This window comes from Sinocyclocheilus grahami, unplaced genomic scaffold (genome assembly GCF_001515645.1).
Source record: "Sinocyclocheilus grahami isolate Dianchi unplaced genomic scaffold, SAMN03320097.WGS_v1.1 scaffold54.1, whole genome shotgun sequence".
Taxonomy (NCBI): Eukaryota; Metazoa; Chordata; class Actinopteri; order Cypriniformes; family Cyprinidae; genus Sinocyclocheilus; species Sinocyclocheilus grahami.
In genome coordinates, this window is record NW_015505233.1 from 3,992,217 (window position 1) to 4,013,510 (window position 21,294).

The window sequence follows — 21,294 nt, forward strand, 5'->3', positions numbered from 1 at the left end:
CCCCCATTTTGATTAAACAAAGGCATCCTTTTTTAACATAAATGTCTTCTTTCAAAAACATTTGAAAAAATCTTACAGACCTCCAACTTTTAAACCGTAGTATACATGAAGGTGAATAAAGATGACAGAATTTTCTGTTTCAATGCAATAAAAGTCAATGCAGTGCTAAAAAAAAATTTTTTTTTTCAAAATGTTTTCTTTTATTTTCGGGTGAACTATACCTTTAAGACCACAAACAGATGTTATAGAAGTGCAAGGAAAAAAGATATAAGGGCTGAAAGAAAGGACAGAATGACAGTAAGCATCTTACCTCCTTTTTGCTTTTCTCATATTCTCTTTGGAGGATTTCATACTGGAGAAGCACTGCAGAAATACTTCCTGCGGTCAGTTTGTAGAGAGTGTTGAAACGTACTTGATGTGGGTAAGTTATTGCAACACACTATACGGGAGATCAAATCAGAGGGAAACTTCTACTGCAAACCACAACTCATTTCCAGTGTGAAGACTTCTCATGGAAACGAGTGCTAATTTACACAAAAGTATTTTTAATGTTGCAAAAATATATAATTACAAATAGAGGAAATTCTCCCCCAGGATGAGAAATACATTTGCTAGTGAAGATGATGACAGTTCCACTCATCTGTCTACATTCTGCCTGTTGTATGAATCGGCATCAGCTCTACTGAATATGCATCTAATTTTAGAACAGAAGACATTATGTAAAGGGTTTACAAACCACACTGTGTCTGGGTTATTAATGTCACAGTGACACAGACTACCATGGAAAAGACCAGAGCAGACAGCAACTTCAGTTGAATTTTTTCAAGTTCCAGTCTTCAGTAGAATAATGTGAATAATCTTAATGTTTTCTCTCTCTCTATTTATGAGGTCAGTAGGGCGCTTTGAGCAAAATGATACCATTCAAATCTCGCCTTAAGACATCTTTCAGAGTGCCGTTTACTAACCTAATTCTAGAGGGAAGTTATACAGCAGTCAGGAACATTTACTCATTTCATTCCAACAATAACACCTGTCGCTTCAAAAAAAAATTGGTGCATTTTACCAAGAGTTAAAGAAAGTACAGTCTTGATTTCATGTGTTTTGATTTCAGACTCGATTTCAAACTTGACAGCCTTGATTTCAACAGTTTTACATGGCTGCTCTGAGTCATATAACTAGAGCTTTCAGAGATGGTATCTGCATCAAAGCTCTATAAAACATGTCATAATACAGGCACAGCTATCATATTAATATTCAAATGGTCTAAGTCGTATAAATAATTATCACAATACATGTCAGTCAGTGGTCACATTTTTGTGCCCATTAGAAAACCCAGAACCCAATTCTGAATAAGTAACTGTTTTATACACACTGAAAGTATAGTTTTAATGCACATTATATCAGAGTAAATATGCATTTATTCTTGGTTTATCAACCACAAATTTCCCCACAAATTCTATCAAGATTTTCAGATCAGTTGAGAAATTAGTTCCCAAAAACAATTATAAAAAGAATCAGTTCGTTTTATTTGGTTATCCAAGGAGTAAAATACATGTTACTTAGCTGGAAAAAAAACATAATTAAATGGGTAATAAGAAGACAGGCTGCAATATACGTTTCACCTGTAACGTTACATAAAAACAAAAGAAATGCCAGGATGTTAACCAAAAATGTGTGTGCATGTCCAAACAAGCTTCTCAAAGCATAAGGATTTATGGAGTATTTCTAAAGGAAAATACTCCTTTAGAAATACTGCATGATGCAGAAGAGATTACAAAGTACAGCGAATGTAATACAATCTTTGTTCCACTTCAGAATTTGTTGGTTGGTAAATATATGATTTGTTTTCTCGTACAACTATTATGGGCTTTTTCTTTCTGGGAAAAAGGTAAACAAAGTCGACATTGAAATGAGTGTTAACTAGGGAGAAAAGAAAAACACTACTTCATGTAGGCCTGTTATTATAGTACCTGTGTGTTGACTGTTACAGACAGTCTCAGCAGCCTAGTTTCTATACACTACTAAGCACACTGGTTAGGGCACACCAGCACTCCTAACGCATTCGACACCGTCACTCTTACCTTGGTTGGACAGTTCTGAAATCATTTTCACTTCTTTCTGCTCTCCCGTTAACGCCATTGAGAGTTCTTGTTATTACTGATTCAAAACTCCGGTTAAGCACAGCGCGAGCGATACAGGAAATGACACCTGGTCACACCTACGGTCACCCGCGTGCTCCGTTAAAGTAAAAACGTACCATGCACCATAGTTCTCCCTCGAATACCATAGTTACTACAATAAATGGTATCATAAAAAAAAATCAATTTTAATAAGCGGTACAAATGACAGCCTATACGATTTTGTATAGGTTTTTCTTCACTTATAGACAGTTCTCGACTTGTATGCATGGACATTGTTTTATTATAGTAAAACTGTAGCAACCATGACGGTTTTTTTGGCGTATTGATAACCATTTGTATAACCACAGTTTTACTACAAATACCATGGTTAATTTGTGGTTACCATGTTTTTTTTAATTTTTTTATTTGTAGTAAAACCATGGTTAATTTTCGAAAAGGTTTAGAAAATAAATTATTTTAAAACACATCGCATTTCACACTCTGTTCATTTCATAGTCCTTTTTTTTTTTTTTTAATAATCATGGACATTTCCACCAGTGTCATTTTCATATCTTAAATTTTGTAATGTTTAACAGCATTCTGTGACGGGAATGAGGGGGTGGAAATGACGTGAAACATTTTTAGAATAAAATAGCATTTAAAACAACCAGCATTTTATATATGCTAATACACACAGTAATTCTATTTTTTACTTTCTGCTTGATCACACAAAATTATTGCTAGATTGGAAAGGACACACAAAAATAAAAAAAAAGGTTCAAATTGAAGTTTACCTGAAATTTACCTGATTTTTCCTGTTTTATTTTCCCATCTCATTTTATTTTTCCTCTCCTTCCTAAACAAATACACTTACCTTTCAAAAAAATAAATATTTAAAAGGGGCAAAAACACTAATTAATTATTACAATTTATTAACAGGATATAAGTCTGAGACACAGGTAAAACAATAAATTCTAACACAAAAGCATTTAAATATTTGCACAAATAATTGAACATGAAACCTGTTACTTTTAATAAAATCAACCCCTGGGGCATAAAATTGCCAGAATTGAAAGAAACACCCACTAACTACAGAAACTAGATATTTTTGTGGAAACTGTTATATTGATAGATTTTTGTAAGGATAATCCCTTGGCACAGAAAACAACCCACTGGCATTTTCATTCACGTCAATTAACATTACTGATATTAGGACAAATAAATGAAGTAGTCAGCCAATCACGATATAACAATATAATTTAATTCATCTGAGAGGTTTGACAGGTTTAATAGCAATCAATACAGGTAAAATGCATTTACACATACAAGAAGGGAAAGGCTTAATCAGTCTTATATCTCAGCACATAATTCAAAGCACAGATGCCGTAAACATCTTTCATCCTCCTCTAAAAGGGAAATAACAGCTGTCAGTGACAAGCATACACACTATATGATCATTCAACACCTATAATTACCTGTCTGTCTGCATAACACAAACTAAGTTTGGTGCACAAACATTCATTTGAATTAGTTTTTTTGGACATTAAAATAAATAAAAGCAAATATTTTCAAGGGAAGGGCTGGAAATTAATTTGTAAATCAAATATTCTCATGACTTACATTGGAATGTTTCGAAATATGGCATTATTTGTGTGCTTGTTGCAATGATGAACGGAGGATGAGAGAGAGGACATAAATGTGTAAGTAAGCCCTGAATTTTTCCCTTTGAGCTCAAATGTTTTTAACATTCTCTTTAGGCTGCGGACCGTGAAATAAGTCAGAAAAAAAAGAAAAGAAATGAACCACAGGACAGTATGCATCTCCAAAACAAATCAGTGAAACAAAAGCAAATCACGATTACATATTGTATCCACACAAAGTACACACAAACATGTATAACACAACAACAGGGAATAATCTCTGGTGGTCATAAAACATGGGATAATGACATGCATGTTTATATAACCATTTTATGCATATTAAATATGTATTATCCCAGAGTTATGCCCTTTAATTCTAAACACCACTTGCCAGAGTAGAGGTGGACACAAGGGGTGAGGTTTTCTTGTGACCTTTAGCCCGGGCTTCCAGAAGGTGTAGTGGTCTTAGGAGGCTCCGTGACGGGCAGCGGACTCTCTCGGGTAGAATTCGGCCAGCGTGCTCTGAGGAATTCTCTTCAGCATTTCTTTGGGGAAGATTCGGAGCAACTGCCAACCAATGTCCAGCGTCTCAAACACAGTTCTGTTGTCATAGGGACCTAGAGAAATAGACACATACATCATAAACTCAAAGTCACATGACATAACACTCAAGCTTCCATTATGTATCATAACTTTTGAGCCATTTGTCACATACTCAGGTGACTTATGCTATTGGAATCTTTGAGCCAAAAACCAACAAAACATATTATTTAATTTCCATCGTGAAAAATTTCGCACCAGACTTGCGTATACTATATCTAACTGATTGGACTTACGGTTTTCTTAAAGGGGTACCAAAAGGGGTCTTTCAAAGACCTGAAAAATCCCATAGAATTGTACTGGCAAAAAAATTGTGCGTTCATATGTCAGAGACTTCAGGGAGGGCTCAGATTGTTTTTGAAAGAAATTATTCACCTTTTATCTATACATATACTTGTATCTTTTGAACTGTCTATTTAGCAAAGAAACCTGACAAAAAGTGTATCATGGCTCCCACAAAAATATTAAGCAGCACTGTTTTTGATAATAACAACACAGAATAATATTGGAAGCATATTAGAATGATTTCTGTCTGTGGAGTAATTTCACAGTAAGAAATTACATTCTAAAATACATATGAATAGAAAAGTTATTTTAAATGTTAACACAACTTCAAAATATTACATTATTTTTTAAATATAATTTCAGCCTTGGTGAGCATAAGACACTTCCAACTCAAATCTTACCGACTCAAACTTTTGATTGGTGTACACAGACAGATATAGAAACATAAAAATATAATATAAAAAGTATTATAATCAGATGTTAATTTCTCAGAGTTTTAATGTTTTAGCTTTGAAGCAAAAAATGAATGTGAATGAACAGAATGTGCTTTACAGCCTTGTATTGGGCTTCATGTTACTTAAAAGGTCAAATCCGCTGACTGACACGTAGCATCTTTAATGACATATTTAAGTTAAACAGAAAAGTGCTTCATTTGAAGGAAACACTATATTGTTCCATGAAAACGCTGGGAGGATGAGTGAATGCATGCTTTGTTCTCTGTAAATAGAAGCAATAACTGAGATTGTTGGAGTCCAACATGTGTTGGTGGAACAATGTCCTTTTCTACCAATGACGGTAACGATACAGTAACTGTGTGACAAACACAAAGGAGGTGGAGAGATTTCATCCCCTAAATAGGGCTGTGATAAATATGAAAGTTGTTCATACTTATTTTTTTAAAGTGAAGTGGAGGGTTTGATGGAGACGGAGGGCCTTGCACCTTGTGCCAGGCTGAAGAGCGACAGCATTGAGAACAACATTCACTGAGGTGAAAGAGCTTGCAGCAGAGCAAGAGCAGTGGCTGATAGAAATACCGTCTAGTGGTTTCCGATATAGAACATAAAACAGCATAATAGTACACACTCACACAGTCGGAAGAACCTTGTAATTTGGGGGGAAAAAAATGCTCTAGTGTGACGAAATCTGCTTAAAATTAAGCAAAAGTTTAATTCACCAGAGAAAGACTTATTCTTTAGAATAATTTGGTCTTTGCGAGTACAGCTCTAACATTTCTGCCAAATTTAGACCCATGTAAAGTGAATGAGCCAATGCGGGATTGAGAACCGCACGGTAGGGGTTTGTACCTTGAGTAATGAAATTCTTTTCAAACTTCTGCAGGAACTCCAGGTATAACAGGTCATCTGAGGTCAAAGCTTCCTCACCCACCACAGCCTTCATGGCCTGAACATCTTTACCAATAGCATAACATGCATACTGTGGGATTAAGAGAGAAACAGAGTCAGAATTAGCCTGAAAAATAAAAAAAATCAATTAAATGGCAAACTGTGGTATGAACGTTCCACAACGTAATTACCAGCTGGTTAGAGACATCAGCGTGATCTTTGCGGGTCATGCCTTCTCCAATAGCGGACTTCATTAAACGAGAGAGAGATGGCAGTACGTTGATGGGAGGATAGATCTTTAAGTGGGAAAAAAAGAAAAATGAGGAGTAAGGTTATGAAAGTAATAGGAAAAACTGTTCTAACTTTGGAAATGTTCCCTTTAAAGGTTAATTATTAAATATTGATTGTAAATTCATGTATATGAAACACACTAATGAGTCCTTGTGTACTTTTGCAGATTCTGCACAGCTTCTGCACAGATGTTATGGCTGGTCAAATTTCCCACCTGTCTGTTATGCAGTTGTCTGTCAACATACACCTGTCCCTCTGTGATGTATCCCGTCAGATCAGGGATCGGATGGGTGATATCTGTAAACAGAGGCAAAAATTCAATTGGCAGATTTACGCAATTTTATGCAGTCAAAACTGCTTTTCTAGTCATAAATGATGTTGATGTTGTTATTAAGAGCATTTTTAAACCATTTCATTTGCAGCCCTGATCTGAAGATACTAACAGGTACAGTAATATTGTGGTGTTTTTGACAGAATTTAGTGAGAGATAGTGATTTATTGAGATAGAAGGGCAAAGAAAATGAGAAAGAAGAAAGATAGAGGTTTCCTGGTGCTGCTATAATAGGGAACACCCATTCAGAAACACACACAGGTCCTTCACAAGGATGTTTCTATAGTAACCAAAGCCATCAAGAGTGCTAGTTACTGGGTGCAGTTGCTGTGTCCGGCCTGAACACAAAATAAAGAAGTGCATATTTTATAGCACCAACTGTCCACAATCATTCTGATTCTAGCAAGTTTTGTAATGGTGGAAGGACACCTTCATCACAGAAGAAAACGAATGAAACTTCATTAAATTCATATACATTTTATCCAGCAATCAAGTGTACAAGAATGTGCAAATGTGCTTGGCTGTAGTTTAGAGACAAACCTAAGAAGTGACCTAAAACTTGCAAAACCTTTAAGGAACATTACGGCATGTCCTCATTTGAAACTTTTTTTAGATAAATGAACTAACAAATATAAATAATAAATGAACTAATAAATGAACTGTAACAAACTAAATAACTAAAGTAAATAACTAAACTAAAGCTAAATAATTACATAAATATCCAAATAAACTATAATTAACTAAACTAACTAACTAAATGAATAAAATAACAAAACATTTATATCTAAATAACGAAATAACTGAAAAAATAGCTAAAAATACTAAATTGTTAAATATGTAAATAAATTTTTTTAACTGAAATAACTAAATAACAACTAAAGTAAAAATTTAAAAAAAAAACGAAATAAACAAATAAATATATATTTAATTAAAATGACTAAACAGACTAAACTAAATACCTAACAAAATGAGATGCTAGACTAAATTAGAACAAAAAAAATAGATTTAATAACAATAATTATTAAAAATAACTAAAAAAAATGAACGTAACTAAATATAATTTTTTTAAAATATTTACATTTTTCACCAGGCTGAATTCTAAGTTTCATAGAAAAGTAATAGCAGACTTCTCAACAAACTGCTCAAAAAGAATAGGATAAGTTACATGCTGAAGTTGAATATTTGTTGAAATGGCTTCCAATCTTTACATCATCAACAATTAGTGTTATATAAAAATAAATGTATGCGCGCATGTACCATCATTAGGCATGGTTAGAATGGGGATCTGGGTGATTGATCCATTCCTGCCCTCCACTCTCCCAGCACGCTCGTAGATCGTAGCAAGATCAGTGTACATGTAACCTGGAAAACCACGACGGCCCGGCACCTCTTCACGGGCAGCAGAAACCTAAAACCGCAACACATACAGACAAAACGGGAGTTTTACATCATGACAATTGAGGTTCTGTGTTAATCTGTTTTCTACGTGCTGCATCTGCACACCGAGGCACTTTTATAAGCAGAAAATACACTCAGATCTTCTCCCAAGGTTAAAACGAGTGTAGATGTTGTTCTGAGCCTCACCTTTACCAGGCTGAATGGGAGAGGGAGTTAAATGTTAACGCTTCCGCAGCTCTTTGGAAGCGTCTGGCTACGCCAGAAGCCAAAGCAGGCAGCTTTGATATAGGGCTGAATGTATCCCAAGGTTACAGCGGCACAAAGACAGGAGGGAATGGTCCTTTCACATGCATGCAAACTATTTACAATGAGCATTATGCGTTTGACACATTTAGACATCCAAACATGTTTGTGGCACAAAAATGATAATCATTGGCAAGAGGGTGGAAGAAAGATGATGCTGCCAGAAAAAAAAGCATCTTCAGAAGGCTGAGGAACATGAAGTACACACAAATCTGTTTGTCTGTCAGAACGTCCCACTGCTATGTTTAGAATGGCATACTACCATACAACTCATAAAATGTGTAGTATACATCCACTTTATGGAAAGCAGCACACTCTAATGCAACACACTCCATTTTCTTCACTCTTCCAGTGCAAAAAAATCAAAAGCAACATTAACCTTGGTTTTTTAAAAAACACATATATACTATTTAGAGCAGAGTAGTACAGCGTAAATAAATAAATAATTATATATTTCTTTCTACATTGTGTTCCAATTCTAATAATTTATATGTAATCTATGTAAATTCTTATGTTAATTCTATTCAAAGATGTACAGAGATTTGTACAAAGCATTTCACTGCATGTTGTACTTCTGTGTATGCTTGTGACCAATAACACTTGATTTGATTTATCAATATGCTATCAATATGCTAACAAAGCCAATGTCTTGGTTTAACATCGGGTTTTGTTTAAAACACGATTTTTACACCGTGGCAGATGGTGCTGAAATCTATTCATTACAATTGGACACAGTGGCTCTTCAACATAAGCCACAGAGGAAACACGATACTAACCGTAACGCTGGCCATTGCTCCAGCCTCCAATATTGTTCCAAATGTCAAGAGGAGGTTACTGTGCTTTTGTTACACGAGATTGTGCTCTTTCATAGCCGTCATAGCTGTTTGTTCACTGCCAAACAGTCGGAATATGATATAAAGGAAATAGCCCTGTACATGCAATGTCAATTACTCGTATTGCTAAGCAGAGTTGAGAGATGCCAAGTAAGGTCGTTATTAAAATGATACATGATAACGCAATATAAATGTGTTTGCGCAGCTTTGATATAGGGCTGAATGTATCCCAAGGTTACAGCGGCACAAAGACAGGAGGGAATGGTCCTTTCACATGCATGCAAACTATTTACAATGAGCATTATGCGTTTGACACATTTAGACATCCAAACATGTTTGTGGCACAAAAATGATAATCATTGGCAAGAGGGTGGAAGAAAGATGATGCTGCCAGAAAAAAAAGCATCTTCAGAAGGCTGAGGAACATGAAGTACACACAAATCTGTTTGTCTGTCAGAACGTCCCACTGCTATGTTTAGAATGGCATACTACCATACAACTCATAAAATGTGTAGTATACATCCACTTTATGGAAAGCAGCACACTCTAATGCAACACACTCCATTTTCTTCACTCTTCCAGTGCAAAAAAATCAAAAGCAACATTAACCTTGGTTTTTTAAAAAACACATATATACTATTTAGAGCAGAGTAGTACAGCGTAAATAAATAAATAATTATATATTTCTTTCTACATTGTGTTCCAATTCTAATAATTTATATGTAATCTATGTAAATTCTTATGTTAATTCTATTCAAAGATGTACAGAGATTTGTACAAAGCATTTCACTGCATGTTGTACTTCTGTGTATGCTTGTGACCAATAACACTTGATTTGATTTGATCTATCAATATGCTATCAATATGCTAACAAAGCCAATGTCTTGGTTTAACATCGGGTTTTGTTTAAAACACGATTTTTACATCGTGGCAGATGGTGCTGAAATCTATTCATTACAATTGGACACAGTGGCTCTTCAACATAAGCCACAGAGGAAACACGATACTAACCGTAACGCTGGCCAATGCTCCAGCCTCCAATATTGTTCCAAATGTCAAGAGGAGGTTACTGTGCTTTTGTTACACGAGATTGTGCTCTTTCATAGCCGTCATAGCTGTTTGTTCACTGCCAAACAGTCGGAATATGATATAAAGGAAATAGCCCTGTACATGCAATGTCAATTACTCGTATTGCTAAGCAGAGTTGAGAGATGCCAAGTAAGGTCGTTATTAAAATGATACATGATAACGCAATATAAATGTGTTTGCTGTGCATCTAGCCTAAGAAGTGCACAGTACCATTGGCTAGGAAAATACAAAATGATATAGAGACTAGATACAGAGACTTAGTATTATTTACTTGACAAGGTCAATTATGTTTAAGCAGGTATGAAATTCAAATGGAGAACAACATGACATATGATGAAACTGGAAATATCACCACAAAGCATAGAAGGTGTTTCAGATTTGCTTGCCCTTGCATCTAATAGAAAAACCTACTTTTCCCTTGAATGCTTTTATAGCTATAAAACGCCAATATGAACGGTTTATATGAGATTCAAGTGCATTGTGACTCTGTAAAGGAGACCTTCAACCATGTTTGTTGAAATGGCTGAATTCACTTTAACAAGATTTAATAAATAAATAAAGACATACATCCTTAAAAAAATGCATTGAGTGAGTTCTTACAGCTTGTCCGTTTACCAATATAAACCCGCTGAAATATATTCCAAGCCTTTTAGGCTCACCAAGGCTGCCTTTATTTGACCCACATGTACAGTAAAATAGTAATACTGTAAAATATTGTTACAATTTAAAACGACTATGCATTTTCATATATTTTAAAATGTAATGCATCCCTGTGATGTTAAAGTTGAATTTCAGCATCATTACTCCAGTCTTCAGTGTCACATGATCCTTCTAAAATCATTCTAATATGCTGATTTGCTGCTCAAGAAATCGGTTGGGCTGATTAATAGTTTGTTTTTGTTTTTTTACAGTTTTTACTGTCATTTGAGATTAATTTAATGTCTTTGCTGTATAAAATTATTAATAAAAAAAGTAATCCCTTACTAATCCCAAACTTTGGAACTAAAGTGTAAAACCATACTACAGTCAGTGATCACCATGCATTTTTGTAATATGGAAAAGTGCACCTTTATTATTTTATTCCACTGGGGGAAAAGGCATATGAATTTTGAGCAATTTTAAGTATTTGTTTATGGAAGTAAATTAAAATGGTCTTTTCTCAAAAATCAGAGGCTCTTGCATGTTAATGGCCCTTGATTCTGAAATTCATTATGAGGAAATTATTTTATCGATACGATATCATCCTTACCTCTCTCAGAGCCTCTGCATAGGAGCTCATGTCCGTGAGGATGACCAACACGTGCTTCTCACACTGATAAGCCAGATACTCTGCTGTGGTCAAAGCCAGACGCGGAGTGATGATGCGTTCAATGCTACATAGAACAATTCAAAAGATTCAAATAGTCAATATGTATGTTATACAAAATGCATTACATAAGAGGACAGAGGTCATTTAAATGAATTCTCACGTAGGATCGTTGGCCAGGTTCAGAAACAAGCACACATTGTCCATAGAACCGTTCTCCTCAAAGTCTGACTTGAAGAAACGTGCAGTCTCCATGTTGACCTGGAATTAAAAACAAACAAACACGTGAAATGCTGAACAAATCCAGAGTAAGACCTTCACTTCCTGTTTCACCAGACTCTAATGAACTGACGATGTCAGGTACTTTCTTGTTCATTGTTCAACCAAAATCTCCACTATTCAGTTCAAAATGACCTCTTGAAGTACATTTCCTATTAAAGGAAAATCCTTTTTTTTCTTTTATAAAAAGACCACCCTGCACATAAAAGCAAGATATAGAGTTACAGTGTGTCAAAAGTGAATGCATTAGACACGAGTCTGCACTGGGAGCCCAGCAGCCACAGGACACCAGGCTGGGTCAGTGACATTTCAAGCATGGGCTAATGGAAGCCCTCCACACTTGAATACACAGGTGAACCTGACACCTGACGCAGGTAATACCTGTCTGAGAGGACAGACCGCAGCCACTCAGGTGACAATAACAAAGGTTTGGGAAGGAAGCAGATAGGTGAGGGCAGAAGGTTAAGGTGGTGTTGAGGAGCAGGATTAAGACACCTACGAGGACCAACATTCACACACTCACAAAAAATGGACACAATTTTACATTCCGTCCACTGAGAGGATCATTTTACACAAGCATCCTGAAATTCATTCAAACATCTGAGCCATGTATAGAGACCTAGATGTAAAACAGGATTTACTGTTGTAAAGAAAATGAACACACAAGGAACCTCAAGTAAAACAAGCCTTTGACCATGGTAAGAAAAAAAAAACACAAGAAAAACACATACTTGGAAACTGGCACAAATAAAGACACAGAAAACCACTCACCCCCATGGCAGCAAAGACAATAGCGAAGTTTTCTGAACTGTAGTCCATCACATCTTTCGATTTCTGCACCAAACCAGCCTGACGACAGATCTGGGCAGCAATCTACCAATCAAAAAGCACAGAACAAAAAACATTAGAGTTGTCCAATTTGATATAAAAAAAATGGGTCGGGTAAGTTTCAATGTTTTTGAAAGAAGGTCTTTATGCTCACTAAGATACAGTAAATAGTACTTTTGTGAAATGTAGTTATAATTTAAAATAACAGTTTTGTAGTTTAATGTATATTAATATAAATATACTAATTTTACTGTCACTTTTGATTAATATAATGCATTCTTGCAAAACAAAATTATTATTATTATTTTTTTTTAAATACTGATGCCAAACTTTTCAACAGTAGTGTACAATACATTATTTGAATCTCCGATATTTAACCTCATATTTTGTTTGATAAGATCTTTCGATTTCTGCACCAAACCAGCCTGACGACAGATCTGGGCAGCAATCTACCAATCAAAAAGCACAGAACAAAAAACATTAGAGTTGTCCAATTTGATATAAAAAAAATGGGTCGGGTAAGTTTCAATGTTTTTGAAAGAAGGTCTTTATGCTCACTAAGGCTGCATTTATTTGATTAAAGATACAGTAAATAGTACTTTTGTGAAATGTAGTTATAATTTAAAATAACAGTTTTGTAGTTTAATGTATATTAATATAAATATACTTAAGTAATTTTACTGTCACTTTTGATTAATATAATGCATTCTTGCAAAACAAAATTATTATTATTATTATTTTTTTAAATACTGATGCCAAACTTTTCAACAGTAGTATACAATACATTATTTGAATCTCCGATATTTAACCTCATATTTTGTTTGATAAGAAAAAAAAAAATCAATTCAATTACAGAAAAAAATGAAATATTTGATGCTATATTCTGTTTAGCATGTTTATCATTAACATACTATAGGGCTAAAATGAACATCAAATTTGAGTGCAAATGACGTGACATGTGACATGTGGCCAAGTATGGTGACCCATACTCGGAATTAGTGCTCTGCATTTACCCATCCTAAGTGCACACACACAGCAGTGAACACACACAAACCGTGAACACACACCCGGAGCAGTGGGCAGCCATTTATGCTGCGGCGCCCGGGGAGCAGTTGGGGGTTCGGTGCCTTGCTCAAGGGCACCTCAGTCGTGGTATTGAAGGTGGGAGAGAGCGCTGTACATTCACTCCCCCCACCTACAATCCCTGCCGGTACGAGACTCGAACCCACAACCTTTGGTTATGAGTCCGACTCTCTAACCATTAGGCCACGATGTGTGTGTGTATTTGCAACAAAGAGATTAAGACCACAAGCATGAGGAATTTCACGCTTATCACTTAATGTAATGGTCCTGGACGTCTAATCCGGCCTGACCCCTGTCTGAACTCTGACCCAGAACACCTGTTTCTCTGAGGGGATAAAGCCGGCTGTGACCCCACGACTCCTGTTTAATGAAACGAGAAACTTTTATATCACAGCACAGCACCTTCATTAGTGAGACACTGAAACCCTCTTTACACTTGGGCTGTTGGAAGTTCACACCATTCAACCTTGGCTTTTGATCATATATTTTCATAACTGACAACCACTAGAGCTTTATTCTCTATTTTTTCCCCAGTTTAATCCAATTCATTAACTATTGCCCTATTCATCTCATTGCCATGACAGAATTCAATACTCTTCCTTCCTGCATGTGTGTAGTTGATGATTCACTCTTTCAGACCTGGAACAGGTTTCTTTAGGCATGGAACAGATCTGAACAGAAGAGATGGGCTTTTCACAATTGTAATTTTTAACTCTTGAAGCTTTCGTAATTCTGTTCTTTAACTCATTTCAACATTCTAGCAGAACAATTTCACAATGTATACTTTTCAATTAGCAGTGTAAAAGCAGAAAAACCTTGGTCTGGTGCTGGTTTTCATAAACTATATTAATATTCTTTACCCAGGGTCTTAAAGGGTTTAAAATGAAAAAAAACAAACCTGGGTTCGCCATAGTGTGAAGGGCCCAAAAGCGTTGTGATTTATTATTACTGCTTGTGTGTGTATGAGTTTAAGGGTGTTCATGGGAACTTTCTGGTTGATGGTTTGGAGAAAACAGCTCTCGGGTGTTAAGATCTCAGGGTTGAGTGAACCAGCCAGTAAAAAAAAAAAAAATCACAAAAGATAAACATGTGTATGGAAAGAGGATGTACAGAAAGCCTCATTTGCCAATTACCAAAAAAATATGCAATAGAGTGGCATATCTAATAAAGATCTGTCATATCTGCGACTGGACCTAAGAAACATATTTACTTCAAATGAAAATATGCTTTTTCTATTTAATGTATACAATGTTTTATCTAAATAACTGAGAGGACATAAAAAGTTACTAACCATCCTGTTTATGTAGCAAAAGCAAAAGAAAACCTTTAAAATAGTGGAAAATACACAATCAACTGAAAACGTAAATAATAGAGATAATATAGAGTCAATGGTTTGAGAATTATTCATGTTCTTCCTTTGAGTTCAGAACTGCGGAGATTCTAAAACTCTGGTACGTGTCTTTGCAGGTTTGAGGCCTTGACTGAAGTTGGGCGCTGTCATTTTATAATTCTCAACTATTTGCAAAGACTGCACCAAAACTGAGGCTAAAACGAGGCAGTGAGGTTTAAAAATTATTTGACCTTGAGTTACGAAAAACTACTTCACACCAAATAATTATAGTTATGAGAGTCAAATAGGCTCTGGGGACTAGTAAACTAGCTATGATACAAAATGATAGACATCATTGACCTTCCCACACTTCCTACTATTCCTACTCAGTTCAAGGCAGCCTACTTATATCCTTAACAGCTCATGTCGTGGGTTATTACATTCATTTTCCAGCCTGACGGCAGAGGAGTTTGGCAGCTGAGTCACTTACAGTCATAGCTGGTGGGAATAACCAACTCCAAAAGCCTATTTGTGATCTCTGGGACAGAAATGACTTAAACGAAAGCAACCTCTTCATAATAATAAACTATGTGGAGTTGTATACATAGAAAGTCCTTGTGATCCCTCACTAAAAGCCTTAAAAATTGTGTTTCTGTGCGTATTTCCCCTCAACAATTCATGCGATAATGAGTTGGTGGCAAAGAAATCGTTTATGACCTCTGCTCTGTCTTTGAGGAACCAATTTAGAGTTCAAGAATCATTTACGATTCTTATCATTCAGTTCTGCAAGGACATCATACTCATCTTGGAACTAAACAAACCAACTGACCTAAAGCATGTACTGAATGTACTGATCAGTACTAAGTGGTTGGTTTTGTTTGCTTACTCTAGAGCTCTCGAAATCATACAGCTTCCTCCCGCATTCACACGAGAGGAAAATGTGATGAAACAAACTCTGACCCACCTCACTGTTTCCACAGAAACACCACAGGGTGAAATCAATTACAGATCCCTCTCGAATTAACGTTAATCACACAGCCTTGTCTCACTAGCGAAAATAGTACAGAAAAAGGCGCTGAGGCTGCCTCACTGCTGCACAATAAAGTTCTAAATTTGATCACAACACTTCAAATGAGGGAATTTAAATAAATCCCTCTAGGTTTAATTAAAATAATTAAAACACATTGGCAAGCAGCATGGACTGTATTGTATCATCGGTTCCTGAATTGGGTTCTGTATAAAGACACATTTACTGCAGTACATTTCAAAGAAAGTTCAAATCTAGCTAGTTGAATAAATAAAGTTATTTTAGACTGTAATAATATTTGACAATATTCCATTTTTACAATATTTTTGATCAAATAAATGCAGCCTTGGTAGGTATAAATATAAAAATAAGAAGAGAATCATGACAGAACAATATTTAATTTCATAATTTTCAACTATTTTAAAGGGGTCATATGATAGAGAAAGGAAAACTTGAAATCGCATCATATGACCCCTTTAATCTTAAAGGCACAATATGTCATATTCGCCACTGGAGGGCGCATATTCAAAATAAACAGAGGCAAAGGCGTAGTTTGATGACGCCGTGACTGAGTGTGGAATCATGGGAGTTGTCGTCTTCATCCCCACAGCCGATGCAATCCGACGGGACTCGGGCAGAAATCATGTTCATGGCTGAGCTAATGATTTATTAACGTAGTAGAATGAAGCAGGGTGAGGCTGAAAGCCGTCGAAGCGAAACGAGCGCGACACACGGCTCGAAAGCAGCGGAGCTTTTATTATGCCACAGTCGACCGCTTCCGCTTCTTCCGGTAATGCGTATGTGGAAAAAAAGCAGTGCTGTTTTATCATACTAGATACATTTGAAAGTTCTGTTATTATGCTACTCTGTGCGGTCGTCACCGGTTTAATAAAACGCACAACATATTAAAGGGTCTTTGGTGTTTCCATGTTTTCTACAAAACAAAACTGGAAATCGAGGGGTTATGACGTCATCGGCAGGCGACACAATGACACTATGGACGAGGTCCGTGTCACTAGTTAAAATTGCTTATTTCTCTGGATTTAAACATTCTTCGAAACATTTGGGATAATGCAAGTACACAAGTCAGCAAAATATATAACACTGTTCTAGTGGTTTTTGGAAATTGCCACCTATATATATCAGCCAATTAATGTTGGCAGTGCTGTTAAAACACACCTCATTATGCGGTAGCCCAGCAGCACTGAAGATGGGGATCTTCTGTCCACGAGCGATACTGTTCATGCCGTCAATAGCAGAGATGCCCGTCTGGATCATTTCCTCAGGGTAGATACGACACTGAGGGTTGATGGGCTGACCTACGAAGAGTCAAAGGGAGTACAGTGATCTCACCCGAGCAAGAAAAAAATCTGGTTCTTAAGAGTCTACAAAGTACAACTTCTGTTTCTAAAGAAGGAAAAGAAGGCTAATAGAAAAAAAAAAGGATTTTCTTAAGGCAAAACTATCCACATTGACCAAGACAAATGATGAAGGCTTATATTTTAGAAAACCGTTTTCTCATTAAATCTGGAGTGGTGTGACCTTGAGGCCTGATCAACCCTTTATTATGCCCCCTCTTATCCGTTCGGCTCATTCAAACATTGCCCTGAATCGCCACTGTATACCTTTGATAGCTCAAAAGATCACCTTTGCCATTTCAGCTTAGCAGAGATCAGGATCATGAGGTCAGTAAATGGCTTAAAAAGCACACAAAAATTCCCATTCAACCTCTCAAAAAATTAAAATACCAACAAGGAGGAATTTTAAGCATTGATGAACATATTCTGGCATGCTGGCCTCTTAACCAAGCTGTGTGCATGCCGCACAAATGCAAAGACAAAGAACATTTAACATGGCTGGTGGCAGCCTAATTGGCAAAGATGTGCAGCTAAAATTTTAAATCAGGTTTCTCTCAAATCAACCCAAACTCTAGAGTTAATAAAATCACAGCACTGCTCAGTCATCTATGTGCCTCTCAAGAAACCACTTGTTCCTGCAAAAGTTACATAAAGCTTTAAAAAAAAAAAAAAAAAAAAAAAAAAAAAAGTCTCTTACCATTGATGTCCAAATAGTCCTCAGCCAGAACAGTAGGACCCCGGTCAATTGGTTTACCTGACCCGTTGAAAACGCGTCCTGAAATAAAATAAAATTTTTCATGACATCTGTATTGGTTAGAAGACACATAAAGACTATGATTACATAGGCTGCAAGAGCGTCTGTTATATATGCTTACCAAGCATATCTTCAGACACAGGTGTGCGCAGGATATCACCAGTGAATTCACACGCGGTCTTCTTAGCGTCAATGCCTGAGGTGCCTTCAAACACCTGATGGGCACAAAATGTAAATATTTTTCAGTTATGACCTGATATTAACCTTAGATACTGCAAATGTTGATGTCTAACAAATATTTATAGAGAATAGTTGTATTTGGCTCATAGAGTCAAACATCTACAGATGCTTTTAAATGAAAACTTGCCTGAACGACAGCCTTGGTGCCAATGACCTCCAGAACCTGCCCGCTCCTCTTGGTCCCATCAGGTAGGGTAAGGTGCACAATCTCTGCAAAACGTGGAAACTAGAGGAACATGATAAAGTCAGAGATGAAAACGAGGATCAATATACAAACTTCCATTTAAAAGTCAATTTATTGTTTAGAGTCAATTTGTGAATTTAACTTAACAGTTCAAAGTCAGTACAGCTGTGCCATAACTGAAATAAATTATATTTTAAAGTATATTAAAATAGAAAAAAAGTTATTTAAAATTTTAATAAAATTCCACAGCTATTTTTGATCAAATCAATGCAATCTTGGTGAGCATGAGAGGAGTCTTTCAAAAACATTTACAAATCTTTTCAACCACAACATTTTGAACAGTATGTTATTAAACATAAATGACCATTTTATCCAAAATCTAATGTTCAGAAGTTAAACTATAAAATGATTTAAATTTAATTTATACATAAAAAAATCCTCCTTTACTTTTTGTCATTTTAAAGTAAGTTTATTTTGAAATACTTTAGTTTTAATAAACACAGAAAAAGGTCTTACTTTGACATTGTCCAAAATAACCAGTGGCCCATTTACACCAGACACAGTAGAGTAGGCTGAGGGTGACAAAAACGAAACACAATGTGAAAACAAACACAACAAACATTTTTGTGACTTTATACTACTTTACTGACCTGAAAATTAATATTAAAACTTAACCTTCAATTTGCATTTTTATATGACCATTTGGAACACCCCTGAATAGTAAACATGTAATTACTAAACAGACATATGGGAAACTTTTATTGATTCTAGGTTGCTGCATGTCTTTTTGACAGGCGTGAGAGCAGGCAAACACACACACACACACACACACACACACACACACACTGCAAGCACTAGCTTTGACCAATAAAGTGCATGAAATTTGCTACAAAAGCCCACAATCACATTGAAATGAGGACTCTTTCTCTTGACACCTGTGCATCTAATTGTACACAGTGACCTTTACTGGAGTATTCTAAATGGCTTTCATAAATTTCCATGTCCAAATGTCAGGGCTAGAAGAACACAGTTAGCACATTCAAGGTGGCTTTTTCGGCAGATGTCACAATGGGGGATGACATCTTCACTCTGTTCCATGAGGGACAATTACTTGGCTCAGAATATGGTAATTTTTCATGGTTCCAGGTGCCTAAAAAGTCTTATATAGCCTATATAAACAATTACACTCATTTTTGGGTGACAGGATGAGCTATCTTTGGGTTGAACAGGCCAGGGAGAATGGGGCACAGATGCCACTTTAAAGGCAAAGTCCATCCAGAAGTCATGATTTGCATAGACAAGATAGAAATGCATATAAGTTTGGAACAACATGAGACCGAGTAAAAGATGACAATTTTCTATCCCTTAAGACGACACTTTTTTTCCTCCATCATGACTGGGGCTCATGTGACTCCTGAATCACTACGGACAGTCTGTCCTTAAACTATGAATCAGAGAGCAAGCATAGTTTGCCCAAAATATAACAACAGAAACATCAGGCCTGGGAAAGAAATTGTTAATTACTGGAGCTGTAGTGCTCATCTGGGAGAAGAAGGTTTAAGTCTGACCTGCAACATAATTAATGCCTTCTTTTCTGTCCAAACTATTAGTCAAATTATGCAGAAAAAAATTAAACTAAATTTTTCTTTCATTTACTTAATATAATAAGTGAAATACACCAAGTATTTTTGGTCAGTGTCAAGTTTCAAAAGATTTTTTTTTTTCAAAATATTCCAAATTCTCAAAAATTTAATTCATGTATTCAATAAATATTCATGTTGCGCTTAGAGTCTTAAAACCAGTCAACCCCCAATGTTACTTGCTACTGTAATTTAAAGCAGTCTTACTGAGCTGTGATGCTCATCTATGTGAGAAAGGTTTGAATCTGATTTGCAACGTCACAATACCTTATATTCTGTCCAATCTAATGACGCAAAAGCAAAACATAAAACTAGATAATTTCCTCAATATAAGAAGCACTTTAATGAACACTGAAGTATTTTTATAAAAAGCCAGCTAGTGTTTTTGGTCCAGACTGCAGGTGCATGCTCAGGGTGGGCCGTTATTAGCAGCAGAGGGTGTGGTCTCATACTTTGGCCTTTTACTTTGCATGGGAAAACATTAGCCGTCCTGTCACAGGAGCCAATTTGGTGTGTGTCCTTCACTTTGTTTCAGCGTGTGTGTGTGTATGTGTGAAAGAGAGAGATGACGCACGCTAGATGGAGAAGAGTCAGCTTTGTCTGCTCTGGGCCGTCCATCACGCCTCAGTGTGTCGGTTTTGTGTGCACGTCAGACTGTGGTCTGATATCAAAGGCAGTAGGAAATGAGAATGGACTGTCTCTAACACCCAGCACAGCAGCCCCACGGGGAGCAGACACTATGCCACTAATTAGGCTTCAGACAGCAGAATCGTTTGTCAATGCACTATAGTATTGCTGTTTCTCACACACACCTGCACATCGTGACTTTCCTTACTGGCTGAGGAGAAAAGGAAGGGTGAAAGAGAGAAACGTAGTTCCACCCTTTTGTGTTTTTTTCCCCCTTTTCAGATATTTTTTCTTTATCTATGGCTTATTTTTTGTATTTTTGTTGTTTTTGGTTCGTTTCTGCGTAAAAAAGCTAGAGGAACAATGGAAGAACTGTGCTAAAATCCTATGAGGCCCCCTGCTTTC

The 21,294-nt window shown here is 36.2% G+C and overlaps 1 protein-coding gene across 1 annotated transcript; it reads right to left on the minus strand.

Moving 5' to 3' along the window:
- Window positions 1-3,359: 3,359 nt before the first annotated feature.
- LOC107583641 (V-type proton ATPase subunit B, brain isoform-like) lies at window positions 3,360-21,082 on the minus strand. Its single transcript, XM_016269929.1, has 14 exons — window positions 21,075-21,082; window positions 19,139-19,262; window positions 18,566-18,664; window positions 18,320-18,413; window positions 18,142-18,219; window positions 17,266-17,405; window positions 12,590-12,691; window positions 11,703-11,800; window positions 11,483-11,606; window positions 7,868-8,018; window positions 6,494-6,576; window positions 6,180-6,284; window positions 5,950-6,079; window positions 3,360-4,377 (listed from the first exon to the last, which is right to left on the minus strand). The coding sequence occupies exons 1-14, from the start codon at window positions 21,080-21,082 to the stop codon at window positions 4,226-4,228; spliced, it is 1,488 nt and encodes a 495-aa protein (XP_016125415.1). The 3' UTR covers window positions 3,360-4,225.
- Between the last annotated feature and the right edge of the window lie 212 nt (window positions 21,083-21,294).